The sequence below is a fragment of the Phyllostomus hastatus genome, unplaced genomic scaffold, assembly GCF_019186645.2.
Source record: "Phyllostomus hastatus isolate PE091 unplaced genomic scaffold, TTU_PhHast_1.1 phas_contig_64, whole genome shotgun sequence".
Lineage (NCBI taxonomy): Eukaryota > Metazoa > Chordata > Mammalia > Chiroptera > Phyllostomidae > Phyllostomus > Phyllostomus hastatus.
In genome coordinates, this window is record NW_025333928.1 from 1925464 (window position 1) to 1947794 (window position 22331).

General features: G+C 37.5%; 1 protein-coding gene across 1 annotated transcript in view; it reads left to right on the plus strand.

The window, feature by feature from the left end:
- Positions 1-22331, plus strand: part of REXO5 (RNA exonuclease 5) — a 41249-nt gene that overhangs the window by 13878 nt on the left and 5040 nt on the right. The window contains 15 exon segments of the mRNA XM_045848809.1: positions 3019-3145; positions 4267-4363; positions 8228-8371; positions 10911-10999; positions 11973-12021; positions 12024-12087; positions 13845-13983; positions 14136-14230; positions 15245-15287; positions 15289-15360; positions 17525-17603; positions 17606-17627; positions 18967-19087; positions 20406-20507; positions 21028-21189. Of these exon segments, the coding sequence (XP_045704765.1) occupies positions 3019-3145; positions 4267-4363; positions 8228-8371; positions 10911-10999; positions 11973-12021; positions 12024-12087; positions 13845-13983; positions 14136-14230; positions 15245-15287; positions 15289-15360; positions 17525-17603; positions 17606-17627; positions 18967-19087; positions 20406-20507; positions 21028-21189 (1405 nt within the window).

Genomic DNA, 22331 nt, shown 5'->3' on the forward strand with positions numbered 1-22331 from the left:
GTAAAGGGATTAAGAAGTACAAATTGGTAGTTACAAAATAGTCAAGGGAATGTAAAGTATAGCATGGGAAATATAGCCAATATTGTAATAACTATGTATGGTGCCAGGTAGATACTAGAGTTATTGGGGAGATCACTTTATAAATTACATAAATGTCTAATCACTATGCTTACAACTGAAACTAATATAAAATAACATTGAAAACATAAGGACTTCCAGCCAAAATGGAGGTGTAGGTAGACACACTGTGCCTCCTCACACAACCAAAACAAGGACAACAACAAATCTAAACACAAAAAACAACCATAACTGACAGAAAATCAAACTGTATGGAAGTCTGACAACCAAGCAGTTAAAGAAGAAACATTCATCCAGACTGGTAGGAGGGGCAGAGACGGGCAGCTGGGTAGAGAGGCCTCTCAGCAAGGTGGCAGCTGGAGGCCCCGGGCAGGCAAGGCAGCAGCTGGTAGACTGGGTGAGGTGGTGGCTTGCCAACTGGGAAGTCCCATATTTGCATGCAGATAAACCAGGAGGAACAACTAGGGAGTGAGACAGAGTGAATAACCTAGGGTTCCAGTGCAGGGGAATAAAGCCTCAAAGACTCTCACTGGAAACACCGGTGGGGGTTGAGGCAGCAGCAGGAGAAACTCTGAGCCTCACAGGAGAGAGAGTTCATTGGAGAGACCCACAGGGTCCTGGAATGTAAACAAACCCACTCACCTAGGAATCAACACCAGAAAGGCCCAATTTGATTGTGGGTAGCCTAGGAAGTGACTGAATACCAGTGGAGAGTGGAGCAAGTGGTACTGTCTCCTCTTGGACCCCTCCCCCACATACTGCACCACAACGCAGTTATGTGGGTTGCCCCACCCTGGTGAATACCTAAGGCTCTGCCCCTTACTGCATTATTACATAACAGCTATGCTCAAACAAACAAACAAAAAAATGCTCCAAATGAAAAAACAGTTCAAAGCTCCAGAAAAAATACAACTAAACGATGAAGAGATCACCACCCTATCAGATACACAGTTCAAAACACTGGTTATCAGGATGCTCCAGGAACTCACTGGGTACTTCAACAACATAAAAAAGACCCAGGCATCAATGAAGGTTGCATTATGTGAAATAAAGAAAAATCTATAGGGAACCAACAGTGACAGGAAGGAAACCAGGACTAAAATCAATGGTTTGGAGCAGAAGGAAGAAAGAAATATTCATCAAGAACAGAATGAAGAAACAAGAATTCAAAAAAATGAGGAGAGGCTTAGGAACCTCCAGGACATCTTTCAACGTTCCAACATCTGAATCATAGGGGTCCTAGAATGAGAAGAGGAAGACCAAGGAGTTGAAAACATAATGAAGGAGAACTTCCCCAATCTGACAAAGGAAGTAGACTTCCAGAAAGTCCAGGAAGCTCAGAGAGTCCCAAAGAAGTTGGACCCAAAGAGGAACACACCAAGGCACATCATAAGTACATTACCCAAGATTAAAGATAAGGAGAGAATCTTAAAAGCAGCTAGAGAAAAGGAGACAGTTACCTACAAATGAGTTCCCATAAGACTATCAGCTGATTTCTCAAAAGAAACCTTATAGACAAGAAGGGGCTGTAAAGAAGTATTTGACGTCATGAAAGGCAAGGACCTATATCCAAGATTACTCTATCCAGCAAAGCTATCATTTATAATAGAAGGGCAGATAAAATGCTTCCCAGATAAGGTCAAGTTAAAGGAGTTCATCATCACCCAGCCCTTATTATATGAAATGTTAAAGGGACTTATCTAAGAAAAAGATCAAAACTATGAACACTACAATGACAACAAACTCACAGCTATTAACAACCAAACCTAAAAAAACACAAAACTAAGCAAACAACTAAAACAGGAACAGAATCACAGAAATAGAGATCACATGGAGGGTTATCAGTATCACTGGGGGAGTGGGAGGGGGAGAAGGGGGAAAAGTACAGAGAATAAGTAGCATAAATGGTAGGTAGAAAATAGGGAGGTTAAGAATAGCATAGGAAATGTAGAAATCAAAGAACTTATATGTACAACCCATGAACATGAATGCTAGTGGTAGGGGGTGGGCAGGGTGGAGGGAAATAAAGGGGGAGAATGGGACAACTGTAATAGCATAATCATTAAAATGTATTTTTAATACATTTTTCAATGTATTAAAAATAACATTGAATGTCAACTATAATTGAAAGACAAAAAATAAAATTATGTGTAATGAAAGTTGCTTTTTTACATGTATCAATAGAGAGATTTTTCTCTTTTTTATACTTAAATCAAGGTGCTCCCTTTTTATTTTATTCTAAATTTTTTATTTATTGATTTTAGAAAGACAAAAGGAGGGACAGAGAGAAAGAGAAACACTGATTTGTTGTTCTACCTATTTATTCACTCATTGGTTGATTCTTATTTGTGCCCTGACTAGCAATTGAACCTGCAACCTTGGCATATCAGGACGATGCTCTAACCAACTGAGCTACCTGGCCAGGGCTTGCAATAGAGAGATTTTCAAGTGCACACAACTGTCTTGTTGTGGGGTGGGGTTGGCTACCTCAAAACCCGTCTTCTGCATTAACAAATATTGCTATTGGTCTGTCAGTTTATCTACAACCAGCCTTCTTGCAGCCAGTCATATGATTACCTGCTTAGGAAGAACCATCAAGCAAGTTGGGATTTTGAAGGGATTTGTGAAGTGACATTGGTTCTTATTAAAACAATTGAATTTAAGATTTGAAGCAAATTTTAGCAGAATTTTGGATTTGAATACAATGCTTTTCACATGTTAATTCTACTAGATTCGAATGTAATAAATAATAATTCTCAAAGAGATCTGTATTTGAATCCTGGGCAGTAATAGCAGTTTTCCATTCCCAGGCAGTGAGTGAGTCATGATAAACTCCTTTAGCTGTTGCTCACTGCTTTTGTCCACACTTCCTTTCTGTATGCCTGTAACTGACTTGACAGTATCAACCTTAGCTATGTTGGTTTGATGTTTTTTCAACAGATGGGGCCAGCTTTTTCACCAAAACCACCTGAACAACGTTGTGGTTTTTGTACTTCAGGGAATGAGTCAGCTACACTTTTACAGGTTCTATTTGGAGTTTGGATTTCTCCAAAAGGCATTAAGACATGTGAGTTAAGAAAACATATTGGAGCCTGAGTCAAGTGCTCCCACCCAGAAATTAGTGCACATGTCCCAAACCATGCTCCCTGGCGGCCTGATTGAAAAAGTGATAGAAGTTGTAGAAAGAGAAAAGACTAAGATGCAGATATCGTGTTCAAAGTGGGTTTGTCTTTGATTTTCTTTGGTAATCTAGGCAAAACACATATTCCCAGATTGCAGTCTATAGTTCTCATGGTGATTTTGTCTTGCTTTATTTGGGATATGGTGTTTTTAAGAATTGTAAATTTATATGTGCTCTGTATTTCAGCCTCTCTTGAGACCCCTTAGAAAGTATCTGGAGCTGAATAGCAGCTATCATCTTTGGCAGAGATATGTGCTCTCCATTCTCCCATAACTTCCACCAGTTTCTTTGGGGCTGTTTCATCCATTTACCCCTGAGTACATTTGAGTTGGTGAGCCCTAATTTAGTTTTCTTGGGTCTCCATTTCTTTTTGTGCTTTCATTTATTGAACACTACCTATGTGTTAGGCCGTACATTAATCATGCTGTGTCTATCATCTTTAATTCTTTCAATAGTCCTGATAGATATTTTTACTCCCATTTTATACATAGAGAAACTGAGTGAGTTGTCCAAGGTATAGCAAGTGGCGACGTTGGAATTTACACTCTGGTGAGCCTAAGCCTGGAGCTTCCAACTACTTTGCTTTGCTGTGTCATCTGTCCTAACCTATCTGGCATGTTTTCTGCTGAAGTAATAGATTTAGGAGTGCTTTAAAAAAATATAAGGGACTTTTCTAAGTTACACATTTCTGTTAATGTTTATCTTACTTACAATGAATAAAAATTATACTCTGGTTTCTCTTCAGATCGTATAAATCTTTCGCCTTTTACTTACAATGAATAATTGAAGAAGCAAAGAAAATTTCTAGTGTAGGATAAATGTGGCTTCATGTACATAGTCACTTTTACACATTAAGGAAACAGTCCTCATTTTACAGTGCAAGTGAATATGATCCAGACCTTCTGTAGTGCTAAGCTGACAATGAAATGAAAGTTCAGGTCTTTGACAGTATTTTAACTGCTTTCAAGCATTTTTGTTTAAAAAAAAAACCTGTTATGTATTTGCAGAAATTCTGCTTGCCTTCTCCATCATCTGATTTTCTAGCTGATATCATTGGACTGCAAAAGAAACAAACAAATGAGGATTTATCCAGGACAATGAAAGGTATGGCTGTGAGTCTGGTTTGATGATTTACTCATTCTGAAAGATATTAGGGATATGCTTGTAAGTAGGTTTATCAGTCATTTTTATTCTTGCAAGCAACAAAACTCAGTTCTAACTAACTTGAGCAGAAATCAGTTTTTTAAAGGAAAAAATGGGTAAGTATCCAGGGAGATTAGACAGCAGAAATCTTGGCTATGATTTAATGCCTTAAAAACAATCTGGTTATGTTAGATAGTTAAGGCTTTCCCTGGATACTGTTGTCATTGGATTCTTATAAATTACTGTGAATAATTTATAAACTGTCACTGGGCCTTGGTACCTACAGGTGTACAGAAGAGAAGGAGGATCTTGCCTTTGACTGATATAAGGGATACCTGTCATTACTCACGGTGGAAATAAGCAGGAGGTTTAGATGCTGGCCAGTTAAAAGATAAAATATCGATGATAGCAGTGTTTTTCAATCAGTGGGTTGTGTTCTACAAGCAAAGTATAGCTAACCTGTTGTGGGGAGGAAAGGAGGTGAGTGATGGAATAGGATAGAGCTTATCAGAGTTCATTACACATAGTAAGTTAAGCATAAGTTCAGTGATGCCTTTTTTGTGTTCTACTCAAGGGACATGGAAAAGGGGTGAGAAATAACCAGTGATTCCTTCCCATCTCCAGGACTGTGCTTCCTATTATCCTCTATCTCAAAGGCATCTATGTAATTTTCTACACTTCCATTATTCTCTGGCAGATGCTCAAATCTGACTTGCAGTTGTGTTTGATTGAACCTGAGTTGTATTATAAACATTTTTGAGTACCGAGTTTTGTCGTATATAATGCACTCCTGTGTATAGTGCGTGCCCACGTTTTAGTACTGCCCAGGTATAATGCACATCCTTAGTACTACTCACATATAATGCACATCCTTATTTTTCCCTCAAAAATTTGGGCAAGAAAGTTCACATTATACATGGCAAAATATGGTAAATCACAAAGTAGTCTTATGACATTTCAAAGATCATGTAAAAATGTTGAGTTGTAAAACAAAATAGATAATCAGGAAAAAGAAATTTGATGTGACTGAAGAATACAGATTTTGGGGATGCTTGGATGGGAGCAGGGATGGATTAAGACAAGGGAATGGTGAGAGATGAAGCTTGAGAGGCAGGTTAGAACTTTGTTCTGTGGGCTCTAACTGCCATGTGAAGGGCTTTAGAGTTTATTCTATAGGCACTGAGGAGTCAGGGGGTTATGGCTACTTCTCTGTCCTCTTAAAGATTTTGCTTTGTTTTCCCATCCTAAATGTCAGAGTTCCCAAGGTATAGTCTAGCACTCTGATCTTCCTTGAATTCAACCTTTCCTTTGGAATCTTCATCTGTTCTTTCTAAGTTTACCTATTACTCTTCAATGGATATTTTTATCTCTAGACCTGATGTCCCAGATTCCAGACCTGCATTTTCAGTGGCCTGCTGTGATGCACACTCCAGCCATTGGGGTCCATGTGTTGTGGCTGTGACCAGCACATTCACACAGACTACAGAAGTCCTGTGGAGAAAAAGGGACGGCACAACCACTCTCTCTGTGAGAGAGGGCCCTGACCCCTGCTTGGACAAGCTTTTATTGCTTTTCTGGGCACATTACATTGAGGATGGTCCTCTTACATCCAGGATGGTCCTCATTTGCTATGCACAGACTTGCTTTAGGTGATTATCTTTTACAGATAACAAAGGAGAGGAGGTTGTTAATTACTACAAAGAAAAAGGATATTTGCAAATGCAAAGGAAAAAGTGGTTGAACTGGTTACACTCCATCCTTGGGAGGTTTAGCATAGATTTTAGGATGTTAACTTTATAGATATGTAGTAAACATTTGCTGCCTCAATTCAGGGTGAGGGAGTTTTAGCAAAAAGCAAGCCTCAAAGCTGCTTAGGAACTATGCAGGCCTGATTCCCCATGGGAAAACCAATCTATGGGCTTGGGTCCTGTGTGCTGACTTTCCCTCCACCAGTTTTCCAAGTCAGGGGCTGGGCTACATTCACCACTGCCATGTGAAATGGTTCCCTATACTGCTGGATGCTGCTACTTGGATATTCCACTGTCCCTTCTATTATAACATAGCTAAAAGCATTTTTCTCATCCCTCAATAACAGACTTCCATCTTCAAATCCCCTTTTCTTTTGGTACCATTTTTCTCTAAGACACCAGTCTTGAATTTAATAATTACTTTTCTTTTAGCTCCCCATACCAAATCTGCACGGCTCATTCCCCTTGCTCCTTTGCATCTCTGTTCAGATATCATCTTATAAGAGAGACCTACCTTGATCATTATAATATGACAATAATTATTTTGCTGACCCAGGACTCCTTCCCCTTCTTTATCGCCTTTACTTTTCTCCATAGTCTTTATCCTTACCTGTTGTTTTATGTTGTCTATTGTTCATCTTCCCAACTAGAATTAAAGTTCCATGGAAAATTTTGTTGATTTTGTTTACTGGGGATTCTCTAGTGGCTAGGACAATGTCAGGCATGTAAGTACTCAGTATGTATTTTGTTGACTGAATTGTTCTATCACTGTGCTCTAATAGCTTTTCTGGGTTCTGTTTCTTTTATACAGTCCTTTTCCTTCCTCCTTCCCACCATCCTCTCTCTGCTCCATCTCCTGCGTACTTGTGAGGTATATCTTTCTGAAAATATGATTTGGTTATGCCACTTTCATTCTCAGGAACTTTCTTCTGCTCCCCATTTTACATTAAATGATGGACTAAAGTTCAAACTCTTGAGCCAGACATTCACATTGGTCTTCAGTTTACTTTTCTTCTCTCAGCCTTGTTACCTATGCTGCCCTCCTACACATATCTTTTGTTTTCTCCCCATCTGGTCTAGTCACTCTCATGCCAGCTTTGCTTTATACATTTCTGTATTTCCCAGAATGCCTTCTTTCTACTTGTGAGATTGGCTGTTTTGGTTGTGAGGACCAGAAACTCATTCAGGCTACCTTAAGCTGAGACAGATATTACTTGAAGGATGTATGTGGACTAGAAAGCTATCAGGAATCTTAAGTGCCTCTATTGAAGAGCTGCTATTCTTTCTCCCTTTCATAGCATTTTCTCTGTTTTCTGTTCTCTTTTAACTGGTCAGCTTTCTGTATTTCCTGGTTCACTTGTGGAACAAACAATCTGATCAGCTTCGATCAGGGGTGTCAAATTCATTTTCACTGGGGGCCACATCAACTTCGTGGTTGCCCTCAAAGGGCCAAAAGAATTTTAGGACTGTATAGATGTAATTACTCCTTAACTGTTAAGGAGTTGAAATTGCCTTCAGCCCTTTGAAGGCAACTGCAAGGCTAATTTGGCCACTGGTGAAAATGAGTTTTACACCCCTGGCTTAGATGATTACCCTTTTTGGTTTTGAACATGTCTTGATAAGGAATAGCAAGTCATTGGTCAGTTTATGGATGGGTCCCTCCTAAGCTAGGCTGGTGCTTTATTAAGTAGCCAGGGATGGAGTAGATTTAGCTAGAATGGGTAGTTAGGAGTGGCAGACACTGTAACAGACAGGTCTAATATACCAGTTACCTGAAATTGTGCCTTCAAGTCCTGGCTAATCTTTTATTTTCTTGAATAATCTCTGACCACCCCAACCAATGTAGTCTCTTCCTTTTCCTTTTATAGCCCTTGTTATTATAGACTGTTAGAAACTTATTTTTTCTTTGTGTTCCTATAATTGTTTTAGAATGAAAGCTCCTTAAAAGTTGGTTTTGGGTCTTACACATCTTTTGGTTTTCACCATCTTACCCTTTGCAATATTAAGAGCCATCTCCTCTAAGGTCTCTTAAACACAAATTGAATGAAATAACATTCAGTTGTCCTTCTTGTTTCAGGGTCTTTACTTTGTGCCAGTTCAAAAGCCAGCATCCACCTGCAAAATGACCCCATCATTCAGAATTATGGCTCTAAGAAGGTGTGCTTGATGCAGTGCATGCTCACTAAGGAAGAGATGAAAGTGTTTCATTTTCCATTGCAAGGTCAGTTTGCACTTAATCTGATGTTGGTAATAATGTAAGCATGTCTAGCTGTTTATTTAAAAATATTACTGTTGAAAGATCCAAGTGACTTACTCCATCTTCTGTTAATGGGGAATTTCTTCAAGTGCAGTGTTTCCTAAAGTGTATGATGTGTACCATGGTTGATAAAGTGATGATTTGAGGTAGTACATGAACTTGACCTTAAATAACATTGAAATATGTAATAAGAAAGTTATTCCTTTTTTGGTTTTCTTTCATTTCTTCTTAATATATTAAAAAGTCAATATGTCTTTAACACTTCTAACCCTGCTGCCACCCCACCCCACCTCCATTTTCTTTAGTGAATAAAGCAGGCAGGCCTATGCTCAGCCTTGGTCAGTTACATAAGAAGAATTTAATAAAAGTGATTTGATCTGATTTGATTTTCTTTATTCCCTTTTAATCACAGCAGTGATGTTACATTTTCTTTTTTCTCTATTAAAAAACAGCTCTATTAAAGTATATATAATTAACCTACCATACAATAAAGTGTATACTTCAAAAGTATACAGTTCAAAAAAGTAAAGAAACTATATAGTTAAATAGTTTTTAGTATGTTTTTACAGAGTTTTACAGCCATCACCACAATCAATTTTAGGACACTTTTTTAAAGATTTTATTTATTCATTTTTAGAGAAAGGGGAAGAGAAGGAGAAAGAGAGGGAAAGAAACATCAATGGGTGGTTACCTCTTGAGTGCTCCATACTGAGTACCTGGTCTGCAACCCAGGCATGTGCTCTGACTGGGAATCGAACTGATGACCCTTTGGTTCGCAGGCTGAGCTCAATCCACTGAGCTACATCAGTCAGGGAAGGACACTTATCACCGCCAAAGAGACCCCATACTATTGTTTTTCCCACAATGCCCTTTGCTGTAGTCAACCACTAACCTACTTTCTGTCTATAGATTTACCTGCTGTAGACATTTCATGTAAATGAATCATGGTCTTTTGCGACTGGCTTCTTTCCTTTAGCATCAAGTCTTCAGGGTTCATCCATGTTGTAGCATGTATCAGTATTTCATTTATATTTCCTTCAGCAGAGTATGAGGGTTCTAATTTCTGTATATCCTTTCTAAAACTTGTTATTGTCTTTTTTATTATACCCATCATAGTGGGTGTGAAGTGGTATCTCATGATTTTGATTTGCATTCCTGTGATGGCTGATCATGTTGAGCACTGTTTTCTATGGTTATTGGCTATTTGTGTATCTTTTCAGATTCTGGGTCCATTTTTTAATTGGGTTGTCTTTTTATGATTGACTTGTTTACATATTCTGAAAACAAATTTCCTTCTAAAATAAATTTATTTAAATGAAAAAGCTATTTGTAAAATGGTTTATATATCATAGGCTTGTATGAGGATTAAATGAGTTAATGTATAAAAGTGTTTAGCATGGTGTCTAGCACATAGTGCTTTAAAAACATTAGGATTTTTTTGTTGTTATTATTGCTACTGATAATATAGGTGAGGAGTGCAGCAAGCATAATGTTTTCCAGATTTGAGGATGCCTCTCTTTTCTGATCTAGATCATATTTTGATTATTTTAATTATAATCAGTTGGAAATTTCAGGGTACCATGACATAGAAACTGGTCAAAGCTTTTCAAATTCTCCTTTTGTTTCTAGTATAACAAGATCTAGGTATATGACCTTTACTGTTTCAGCTTATGTCTGAAGGTAGGAATCTTCAATTATCCCAATGCTTCAGGTCCTTTGAGCTAAATATGCCTAGTTTGTTTTTTTTTTTTTTAAGATTTTATTTATTTATTTTTAGAGAGGGAAGGGAGGGAGATAGAGAGAGAGAGAAACATCAATGTGCGGTTGCTGGGGGTCATGGCCTGCAACCCAGGCATGTACCCTGGCTGGGAATCGAACCTGCAACACTTTGGTTCGCAGGCCACGCTCAATCCACTGAGCTACGCCAGCCAGGGCTATATGCCTAGTTATTGATGACAGAGGGTAACCTAGGCCTAAAGCTGAAGTTCTGTAGGGAGTTTTCAGGCTATGATTCCAGAAAAGGGAGGCACATTTCTAGATAGAGGTCTCTGAGAAATCTCCAGGGTAGAGGTGGATGCAGGGGTCCAATGGTGAATATTACATAAACTTTTTGCTTACAGTGAAATCCTTTTTTAGATCTCTACTATGGTAGAATGTCATCCTTATTTTTTCTTGCTTTGTAGTCCAGAAAAATGCCACATCCAGTCTTTTACATAGTTTATTCATCCTTCCTTAGTGCCTACTTGGAAAAGGTCTAGTGAATTTGGATTTAGCTACAATTTAGTTATAATATCTTTTTTAATAGGAAAAATTATTACTTGGTAACTGTCAGAAAGTCCAGGCCCTAGTCTTCCCAATAACATTAGTGTACATTATTATTCTCCCAGAATCTAGAAGTGACTCCCCAGCAAATGTGTTATTTCACTTTTTCCAGGATGAATCTAGTGATGCTTACTACCATCTCTGGTTGTAAAGGCAGATATTTTATTCCTTTTCCTCGTAGGTTTTCCTGAGTGTAAAAACTTTGTACCTACCAAATATAATGGTTCTCTAACAGACAAAAGTCCTCTCTTTGCACTTGACTGTGAAATGGTAAGTACTACTGTTTCACCTGGAGTATTACAAACTAGGGTCCAATAGATGTTGTCTTGAATCTAGTGCACCAGTGAACCAGTGCATTCAATTCCAGTATTTTAAATAACTGAAGGTAAACCCTTTTACTCACATTTTAGAAAACTTAGATCTGTGTTCCAGGATGAAGAAGAAATACCACGTAAGTTTTTTCTAGTTGTTATGTTTAATGAAACCTTTGTACATTACTCCTGTCTATCAAACAAGTATTTTGTTGTTCCCTTAAAGCCTTTATCTCAGTTACCATCAGTTAGGCTTAATTTTGCACATTAAGATCTGAAGTAAGATTTTCCTGCTTAAGCTTTTTTGTGTTTTACTTTATCTAATTAGTAAGTTTCCCTTCAAAGACAGTGCATCCCCTCTCACTTAGGGCTTAGATGACGTCGTCTCAATTCTTAACAGAGTAAGTAAGCATTAAAGTTTTGGAGTCTGTTATATCATGGTGGATATCCTGGCCTTTGTCCAATAGTTGGCTGTGTCATCTTGGAGAAATTCCCTAACCCTCCTCAGTGTCAGCTTTTTTCTCTGTGGAGTGGGGATGATAACTGAGGCTACCTCAAAGGGTTATTAGGAGGTGGTGGATATAAAATGGCTTAGTACTATATTAGATGATAATAGAGTGTGCTAATAAGAATAGCTTACTAGTAGTACTTAACAGAATATTGGAATGTAGTATACATTCAATAAGTGATATAATTATAATTGATGTTACTATTTCCATTCATCTTCCTTACACACTTCTTTCCCAGAGTATAATGTTCAGCAGCCTGCCTAGCAATAATTTCATTATACTGTATTCTCAGATCAGCAAAAGGCTGTGCCATTGTCACAGGGACCCCAGTAGATAAGGATAGATGGCAGTTGAAATAGTCTGAATAATGGGCTGTGTCACAGTCCCACAGTGCAGCAGCTTGACTACATCCTGGTCTTTCAGTGCCTCACATTTAAGGGGAGAGAACTAACATGCATCTCACTTGTCGTTGAACAGGTGGCTGTGTTATGGATGAACTCGTTAAACCTGACAAAAATATTTTGGACTACCTTGCCAGGTATTTTTCACCTTGCCTTAGCTCTCCCTAGAGTTGTCAGATTAGAGTGGAATGAGACTTCACAGGAATGGTAGCTTCTGTTTAGTTAGGTATGACCTACTTATTTCTTGTCAAAGAAAAGGTTGGGCACCGCAACTGTAGTTTTAATACTGAAATTACACAATGCCAGTGTTTAATGCTGTTACCCTTCTTGCTCTCTAGTCTTCCTTCTGTCAACAGCATATTACTCCCTTGTCATAGAATCTCCCAGTTGTATTCATTATCTAGCAACTGTCAAACAGCTGGAGCTTTGCTTTCTGCTAAGACCTCATCTGAAAAATCTGTCAATCATTATTGGGCAATCAAATAATCTTAGAGGCTAGAATACCCTTACCTCAAAAAACAAACAGAACTAAGTTTTCTTGTAACAGTTTTGAAGCTCAAAAATGTGCCTATCTTTCTAGAGATTAGCATATAATTTCAGATGCACGTACTATAGTGATTAGGTATAGAAAAGCCAGTGAAACGTTACTGTTTCTGCCCATTGAAGTTGCAGCTATAGATTCATGCTTACTTAGGTACTGAGAGGCCATTGTAATGATAAAGACTGTTCTAGGCCCTGGGTCAGTAGTTTGTTTGGTTGGAACGTTGTCCCAGTTCTTCAGGGTTGCAGGTTCAATCTTCTGTCAGGGCTCATACAAGAATTAACAAATGAATGAATAAATAAGTGGAACAATAAATCGATGTTTCTCTCTCTCTTTCTCTAAAAATGAATCAGCCCTGACTGGTGTGACTCAGTTGGTTGACTGTCATCCCACAAATCAAAAGGTCACTGGTTCTATTCCTAGTCAGTACACATGCCTGGTGTGCAGGTTTGGTCCCCAGCTGAGGTGCATATGAGAGGCAACCTCCCTTTCCTTCTCTCTAAGAATAAATAGAATCTTTCAAAAAATTAATTAAAAAAAAGATTGTCCTATTAGTAGACATAATAATTAGTATTCTTAGGAAATAGCCAAAGATGTATGTGTGTGTTTTTCATAGCATTGCAAAATTAGAGAATATAAATATCTGAAAAGTAGGTGATTGGTTAAAATGTTAATATCCATAATGAAGCACTCTGTATTCTTTTAGAAGAATGTGCTGAAATAGATGTATTGATATGAAAACATGTTCATGATATATGGCAAGTGATAAAATCATGTTACAAAGTAGCATATGCATTAATTAATTTTTGATTCTTGTATGTACCCTAATTGGGGATTGAACCCACACCCTTTCATATTGAAATAATGCTCTTTATTTATTTACTTATCTATCTATTTATTTACTTATTTTAATGATTTTGAGAGAGAGAAAAACAGAGAAACATCAGTTTGTTGTTATGCTTATTCATATATTCATTGGTTGATTCTCATACATGCCCTGATGATCATGATCAAATTCTCAACCTTGGCACTTCAGGTAGATGCTCTAACGAACGGAACTACCCAGCCAGGGCCATAAAGTAGCATATGCATTATGATTACACTTTACAATAAGGAAATATATAAATGAATATAATAAAAAATAGGAAAGGATATTTACCAAAATGTAAAAATTGATGATCACCAGGTGGTGGAATTATGGGTAACTTTTAATTTCCTCTTTGCTTTGTATTTTCAACCTTTCTACGCTGAACATATATTAATTTTTTAAAAAAATATTCTTTTGAAATGACTTTTTATAGAGGAAAACTTGTTAATATGCTAGCTTGTCCATTTTTCTTTTTTTATTGAAAGTTTCTCAGGAATCATGAAAAAGATGCTGAACCCAGTAACAACCAAATTCAAAGATATCCAGAGACAGTTAAAAGCACTACTTCCTCTTAAAGCTGTGTTAGTGGGCAACTCCTTAGACTTGGATCTCAAAGCATTGACAGTGAGTCCCACTGATGTAGGACTTAGTATTTCTAGTATATATGCCTGTTCTGTTTATCTCAAACATGAAGTCTGGGGCTCTTCTTTCCTCAGCCCACTTGTTTTTTTCCTTCAGCATAGGATGCTATTCATTCCATTCTCTTTCCTCCTCAGATGATATATCCATATGTTATTGATACATCATTGCTTTATGTCAGAGAGCAGGGCAGAAGACTTATGCTAAAGTTCTTAGCCAAAGCTATTTTGGGGTAGGTTTGTTTGCACATTATAGTGTCTTCTGACAAAATTGCACATAAGTTAGTGTATAGTATATTATTTAATACATATTGAAAAATTTGGGGTCTAAGTTCTCCCCCGTAGCTTGTAAACATTATTCTCTTTACTTTTTATGACTCCTAGGATCCTAACTCTGGAAAGAAGTATGACACAGACAAGAAAAAATTGTAGGAATACAAGAAGGGTTTTATATGCATAGCTGTGGGTTGATGGGTAGATCTGGACACTAAGGGGCATAAAAATTAACTAAAATTTCAAAGCATAACATTTTTACATTGAATAAAATTTACTTACTTAAATTTACATTTACTTACTTTACTTACTTACTTAAATTTACATTTACTTACAAACATATTCATTATAGTAAATGGCCCCCAAAACTGCAACTATTCTATAGGAGTGGTTGACTAAATTATGGTTATCTGTATTACTTGGTTACTGTTGAAAAGAATGTGCAGAATCTCTATGTGCTAATAGGGAAATCTCTCTGAGATACTACTGAGAATAAAAATGGAAATCAGAACAAGATCTATAGATGTGTAGACAGTGATATGATGTAGATTAGATTTACATATATATCTTTTAACATAAACATATGTATTTTTAAGGTTTTAAAAAAATAACCAAGAAAGAATTTAAGTACATATAGACACTCATATACAAATAGAAAATTTCTGGAATGCAACTTTGAACAATGGTTACATCTAAGAAATGAGACAAAAGGAGCAAAGAGTGGGTAAGAGATTTTTTATAGGGTAGCCCTTTGTCCAGAAGATATGCTGTGGACAAAGTAATTTCTGATTATTCTACATCCTCAGTACCTCTTTCAGGTCCTGGCACTTAGGAATAAAGAAATCTTGATTGCTGTGATACACATCTGATTATTAGAATGCTGAAATTTTACATGTAACCAGAATATTTGAGGTGGTTGAAAGAACCTATCATTAGAAAGTACTCCCAGGTATGTCAATTTTATGATTTTCAAGGAAGGATATACAGAGTCCAGATAGGTTGCCACATGATGCCACGTGGTCATGATGCCACAGATGCTAAAACAACCCTTGAATTGGCCCAGTATTTCCTTAAGTATGGCTCAAAAAGGGTTAGCATCTTTGACATGTGTGTTTGCTTTTCTTAAAATTATGGGACTAAAACAGATAGTCACAGACTACCATCTTCTGTTGTTACCTTTCTTTACAGAAACGAGAGTGTAATTCAAGCTGAGTCTGTATGCGGAATGAAGACCTGTATCACTAGCATAATGTAGTGGTGAAGTGTGTGTAGTCTCTGAAGTCTGTTTTTAAATATAGGTTTTACTATGTCTACCTATGTGATCTAGGTCAATCTCTCTGAATAAGTTCAGTTTCTAGATCTATGAAATGGGAACACACTTCTCTGGGACACTGTTAAGGGTAAATGAGATACTATGTATAAAAGCTGTTAGCACAGATCCTTGAATACTATATTAAGCACCATAATGTGTATGGTCATTGTAGCTGATGCCAATACTTGTAATATAAAAATCTATGTAGATTTTTGCTCTTGCAGTCAGTGGGGGAGCATACCTTTTTGGCAGCAGTGCAGTGGATGTAGATTAGAGCAGCACACAAAGGAGACTTTTGAAGAGGACATACTTTCTAGTTGACCTTGTTGTAACTCATTCTAATATATTAGATTGTCCCATTGCATGAAAGCTTCTGTTATGATTCCATGATGAAATAAATTGTAGACTATGCAGGATAATAACCAGAAGAGTGTTTTGTGTCATGGTGATAGAAAGACATTCTAAAATATATATTGGGCATGTAAATAACAATAGCCACCATTCACTGAGATGTTACTAAGTATACTATTTTAAAATGCTCTGTATCTGTGATCTTATCTGTACTGCAGCCCTACGGGTTAACTTTTATTATCACCTCAATTTTATATATGAGCATCCAAGGGTTTTGAAAGGTTAGATAACTTATCTTGGAGCCAGGGTGCAAACCCTGGCTTTGCTCTACATTAGGGGTTAGCAGACTTTCTAACTTCTATGAAGATCAGATAGTAAATATTTTAGGCTTTATATATAGGTCATACTGTCTCTATCTCAGCTAGTCAACATATGTCAATGAATGGGCACAGCTGTGTTCCAGTAAAACTTTATTTTCCAAAAAGCAGGCATTGGGTTGAACTTTATATAATGACTGGAATATGACAGCCCCTGCTCTAAACCACATCAGAGATTTTAAAATTTCTGGCCTCAGGACTTACTTACCTGTAGAGGGCTTTTGTTCATGTGGACAACATCTGTCAATGTTTACCATTTAGAAATTAAATATGAGGGAAAATAGTCTTAATATTTATTAATTTGTTTAAAATATCAAAAAGTTATGCTAACAAAAAATTTTTGAGAAAAACATTTTCAAAAAAATTAGTGTGAAAAGTATCATTTCACATATTTTACAAATCTCTTCCATGTATAGCTTAATAGAAAATAAGTTACTTTACTGTGTTGTGTAGTTACAGAAGAGAGTACTTCATAAACTTTTGAAAGAGTCTCTGGAACCCCCAGTTCTCAAACCACACTTTGAGAACCATTGTGTTGTAGTATGCTGTCACTTGATTCCAGTGAAAATTGTATCTCACTGGGGTAAAACCTAAAGAAATCTGAATTAATCTGACTTTAGTTAATAACATATCAATAGTAGTTCATTAATTGTCAAATGCAGTATATTAATGTAAGATACTAATCATAGCTGAAAATGGGAAGCCTGTACTCTCTTTGTGATTTTTCTGTTAATCTCATTCTAAATAAAAAGTTTATCTCACTCTCAACATTACTTCTCACAAGTTGTCTCCCACTGCATGAAAGCAGACTAAACTAGAATAGACTTTATGGTTTTGTAATAACCCAATAAAAAGTCTTTTTTTTATGTTGCTGCAAAAGTCATTCTTTTATCATTTCTAAACATTGCATGTTTGCAGAGGAGTAAATTTTAAGTGACTAAGGAATGAATGATGAGCCAGAATTGCCATCCCTTTTCACTTAGCACTACTTGGCTGGTTTCCATATTCATGTGGCAACAGCAACAGCTGGTAACAGATTGCCATTCTGTCTAAGCCATCAGAAACTACCTGGTAACTAGCCTGGGACTATGGTAATGGCAAAGCCAATGTCTACAGAAGCAGGGAACACCACTTCAGTGGCTTTTTCTTGGAATTTTTAACCTCAGATGCTTTTCAAGACATTAGATGATCTTTACCACTTTATTTTCTTCAAGATTGCAGAACTAAATCTGGAGGCACTAGCTAGTCACCAAGAGCTGCAAGCAGCAGACCAGGAGCTGAGCAGTACACAGGAGCAGTTCAGCAGCCAAGCACAAGGTAATATTTTTCATTTCCAAACAGGACAAAAGACAAATGGAGTACCTTGGAGTATTTTTTTCTCCTTTGAGTCTGTTGAGAAATGTCTACCAATACTGTAACATTCTTCCATCACAAAAATCATGCAGGGGAAAATACCACCTTCTGGTCTTAGCGTGACTTCCTTTGTAACAAAGCAAGACACTGAAATACATTGAAATAAGTAGCTTTAGGGGACACGATGACTAGTGGGCATTTGGATTAGAAGACAGAAGTGTATGAAAGTCATTTACAGCATTGATGTATTGTTCAGCTTGAGGGGAAAATAACATAGGCTCAGAAGAGGTTTGTCTCCACCATAATACATAAATCAGATCCTTAGAAGCCTGTGCTTTGATACAGAGCTTTGAGTATATTTCTTGTTCATCCTTTTGTTGTTCAAAGATTTTCCTTATTTACTTTTTTATTTTTAAACATTTTACTTATTTATTTTTTAGAGGGGATGGAAAGGAGAAAGAGGGAAAAGAAACATCAGTGTGTGGTTGCCTCTCATGTGCCCCCTACTGGGGACCTGGCCTGCAATCCAGGCATGTGCCTTGATTGGGAATCAAAGGGGTGATCCTTTGGTTTGCAGGCTGGCACTCAAGGCACTGAGCCACACCAGCCAGGGCTCCTTACTTACTTTTTAGAGAGGGAAAGAGAGAGAAAAAGAGAGGGAAAGAAACATCAATGTAGAAGAGATACATTGATCAGTTGCCTATCACACAGCCCAAACTGGGGAGCCTGACCTAAAACCCAGGCATGTGCCCTGACTGGGAACTCGAACTGAGGACCTTTTGGTTCATAGGCCAGCACTTAATCCACTGAGCCACACCAGCCAGGACATTGTTCATCCTTCTGCTTACATATAGAGCAGGGGTGTCAAATTCCTTTTCACTGGGGGCCACATCAGCCTCAAGGTTGCCTTCAAAGGGCTGAATGTAATTTTAGGACTGTATAAATGTAACTACTCCTTAACTAGGGGCAAGGAGCTCAGTGCTGCAGCTGAGTAGAAACAAGGTGCTGGCCCAGATAAAACAAGGTGGAGGGCTGGATTTGGTCCATGGGCCTTGTGTTTGCCACCAGTGATACAGAGCAATATTGTCCAATATAGCTTCTACAGTGGTGGGAATGTACTATACCTGTGCTGTTCAGTAAGTTCTACACATTGTGTCTAGTACATGTGACTAATGCAAGTGAGGAACTGACTTTTTATTTCATTTTAATTTAAATACATACATGTTGCTATTAGTGTGAGTCTATAGAGAAACAGACTAGGGAGTTTGGGGAAACTGTTATTCTTATCTTGACCTCTTTGCAGTGTTCTAGAACGCTTGGAGTCAGTGGGTTAAAAGCTCCTTTTCTTGACCCAGGAGGAATGTACTAGTGAACTTTCTTCTGCCAGAAACTGTCAAACTATTAAGTGCCTTTCAGATAAAGAGGTGAGTGACCTGCTGTCTCTTTGAAGGTTGCATTGTGAGCAGAGGGGAATGTAGCCCTTTGTAACTCATGCAAGTGACAAGCTTTTTATTTTTCATCAGCAACCCTGGCTACTATTAGCAAATCGGGCTTTTGTCTCATATCTTGAATGGAGAACTTTTCATCCCAGTTACCCCACAGGAGCAGAACTGTCAGTTGCCAGTATCTGCTTCCAGAGCCTAGCAGGCCTATGGCTTTGGCCTTGTATACCATTTCGAATCTTTGTTGTTTCTGGCTCTTGGAGATGTTTATCATGGTTTTTAACCTGACTTCATGTTTTGTTTTCTCTTTTTCTTTGTCTATCATTGCTATATGTGTAAAGCAGAAGGGATACATCAAAACATGAACTTATTTTCTCTGGGTTTTGCTAGGTCAGGTGGGGGAGGGGCATGCAAAACACCACAAATTTTCTTATTCCTTTGGATGGAGTCTCTCCTTGATTTGATGTTGGTCTGGATGCTGTAGCTTCTCACTTGGTCTCTGGAGTTCTGACAAAGGTATACTGGTCTATGTATTGTTAACTCCATGTCTGTGGGAGAGTGAGGACTTGAAAACTTCCTTGTACACCATCCTGCTGTCACACTTTTTTTTTTAAGTGTTGTTTCTTTTAAGAATGAAGTTGTGGTACTGGGAAGAATTAAGAGTTTATAATGCCCTTTGGAAGGCTTGGCATTCATCTTATACATTCTTCAGCGAGATCCTTCATTTTCTACCTTATTTCCTTTTTTCCCCTTCACTGCAGTTTCTCCAAGGGGCTATTACCTCTTCTCTATATATTATTCTTCCCAGAAGCACTGCTTCTGAGGCTGCCAAGTCTCTTCCCTGTGTCAAATCCTGACCTGTTTTCATTACTTGTATTTTTTCTTTCTGGGGGTGATTCTGTGCTTCATCTGAGCTTTCCTTGCTCTTGTTTTATTTTTTCCAAAGTTTTTTAATCCTTTTTCTCTTTGCTCTTTTTGCTCACAAGCTTGCAACACTGTGGGATGGTGGGAGCTCTGTTGGAATTGAGCTTATTTCTTTCCTTAGAGAAAACCAGAAGGTTATAATCATCTCTGTTTCTTACTAATGCTAAAGGTCATAATGTGGTATTATTTATTCTCTTTACTGATTATATGGTTTTACTAGGAGGCTGTGTGGTATCACCATTTTCTTCCAGACCTTGAAATCAGCCCTATATTGCTTTTTAACATGGGTAAAAAGATAAACATTGTTTGTATTATTGTGACGAGCTGTAGGAGAACACTAGATTCTGCCTCACCCAAGCTGTGCTGTCCTCTGAAGGTTCTCGAGCAGGCCAGAGTGGAAATCCTGTTTCCCTTCAGCCTCGTCCAGTTCTCTTTTGAACCCTTTTCACCCACCCTCACTGAGGAGATGAACAAAAGGGTGAGTTGAACAAAATGATTCTACTAGATGATTTACATAATGACTTATAATCTCCCCTTATTAAGGAAAGTAACACATACTTTATGAAGTTTGCTATATATTTCTCCAGATATTTTGTATGTGTATTTTAACATTTTAGAAAATACACTTTTATAAAAATGGGCCATGTATATCCTGTTTTACAACTTGATTTTTTTCATTTAACAATATACCTTGTACATTTTTCCATGTCAGTAATCTTATTTCCTTTTTTCAATGACTTTATAGTATTTTGTTGTATAATAGACCTATTTATTTTCATCATTTGTGCTATATAAGTGTTTGCTATTCCAAATAATCCAAATAATATTCCAAATAATATATAATGCTTATATATAGGTCCTTGCAAATTTGCCAGGTATTTGTGTTGAGAAATTCCTTAAAGTGGAATTATCTCATGTTTTGACTTATGGCTTCTTCAGATTTGACTGAATTCTTATTCCACATCTTCCTCCTCACTGTATTCTGTTGTTTCTTGTAGATGAGGCTCAAGTGGACAGAGATATCAACTGTCTATGCTGGACCATTTAGCAAAAAATGCAATCTTGGGGCTCTGAAGAGGCTGTTTAAGAGCTTTGGCCCAGTCCTGGTCAATGATTTTTGTTCCTCAGTCTGACCTTCTCAATTAGTGCTAGAAATTCGGGTGCCAGGTGGGGCCATTGTGATGTGATCTGATTGTCACCAACCGGAGTGTGAGCCATGCTCTGTCGGTGGGCAGTAGTTCAGTTGTTGACTCACAAGAATATGGACCCACTAATGAAAGAGCTTCTGAGTTTTTTGTTTTGATTTGAGAATTGAGAAACCTGTCAATTTCTATAGGTTGGCTCCAATTTTCTTAAATATCATGTGAGCCAGAGAAAAAATAATGGCTGCTGGTTGAATGTAGCCTATGGACTTCCTGCTTGTGACCTCAGCTTTAAATGGTAAAATGCCCTTTCAAAAAGAGCAGTAATTTCCGTGTCTTGGGAAATCTCTGTAGGACTTGGCTACAAAGGTGGCTCATAGCTAGATAAAGATATGGGAAAAACATTATGGCAGGGCTTTTGTTATTGTTATTGTTAGTTCACCAGTCTCTTGAAGTAAGTTTTGTTCATTGGTCTATTATTTACATTAAAACCCTATAAACCCTTTTACTTTTTAAAAAATTATTGTGTATGGTTTAAAAAATTCATACTATTTAAAAGGACTTATTCCATCTTCATAGTCTTAGCAGGAAGTCAGTAAAGACTGAAGGATGGGAAGGGTATGTTTTAGGATTAACTTCTTCCTATGAGTCTTTTTTTGTAAAATATACATAAATTTGTTTTTAACCAATTTTAAGTGTATAATTTAGTGCTACCAAATACATTTTCTTCAGAACTTATTCATCATGCCAATCTGAAACTCTGTAACTGTTAACTCCCCAGTCTTCTCTCCCCGAGACCTGGTAACCACTATTCTACTTTCTGTCTCTATGAGTTTGACTACTCTGTGTACATCATGTAAGTGGATTCATACAATATTTGTCTTTTTATGTTTGGTTATTTCACTTAGTACATATGTTTTCAAGGTTCATCCATGCTAAAGCATGTGTCAGAATTCCATTCCTTTTCAAGCCTATTATTCCATTTTATGACTATGCCACATTTTGTTTATCCTTTCATCCATTGATGAATTGTTTCTACCTTTTGGCTATTCTGAATAATGCTGCTATGAACACTGGTGTACAAATATCTGTGAGACCCCGATTTCAGTCACTGTCTAGCCTAACACAGCAAGGAAATCCTTTCTAGTGACTTTGGCCAC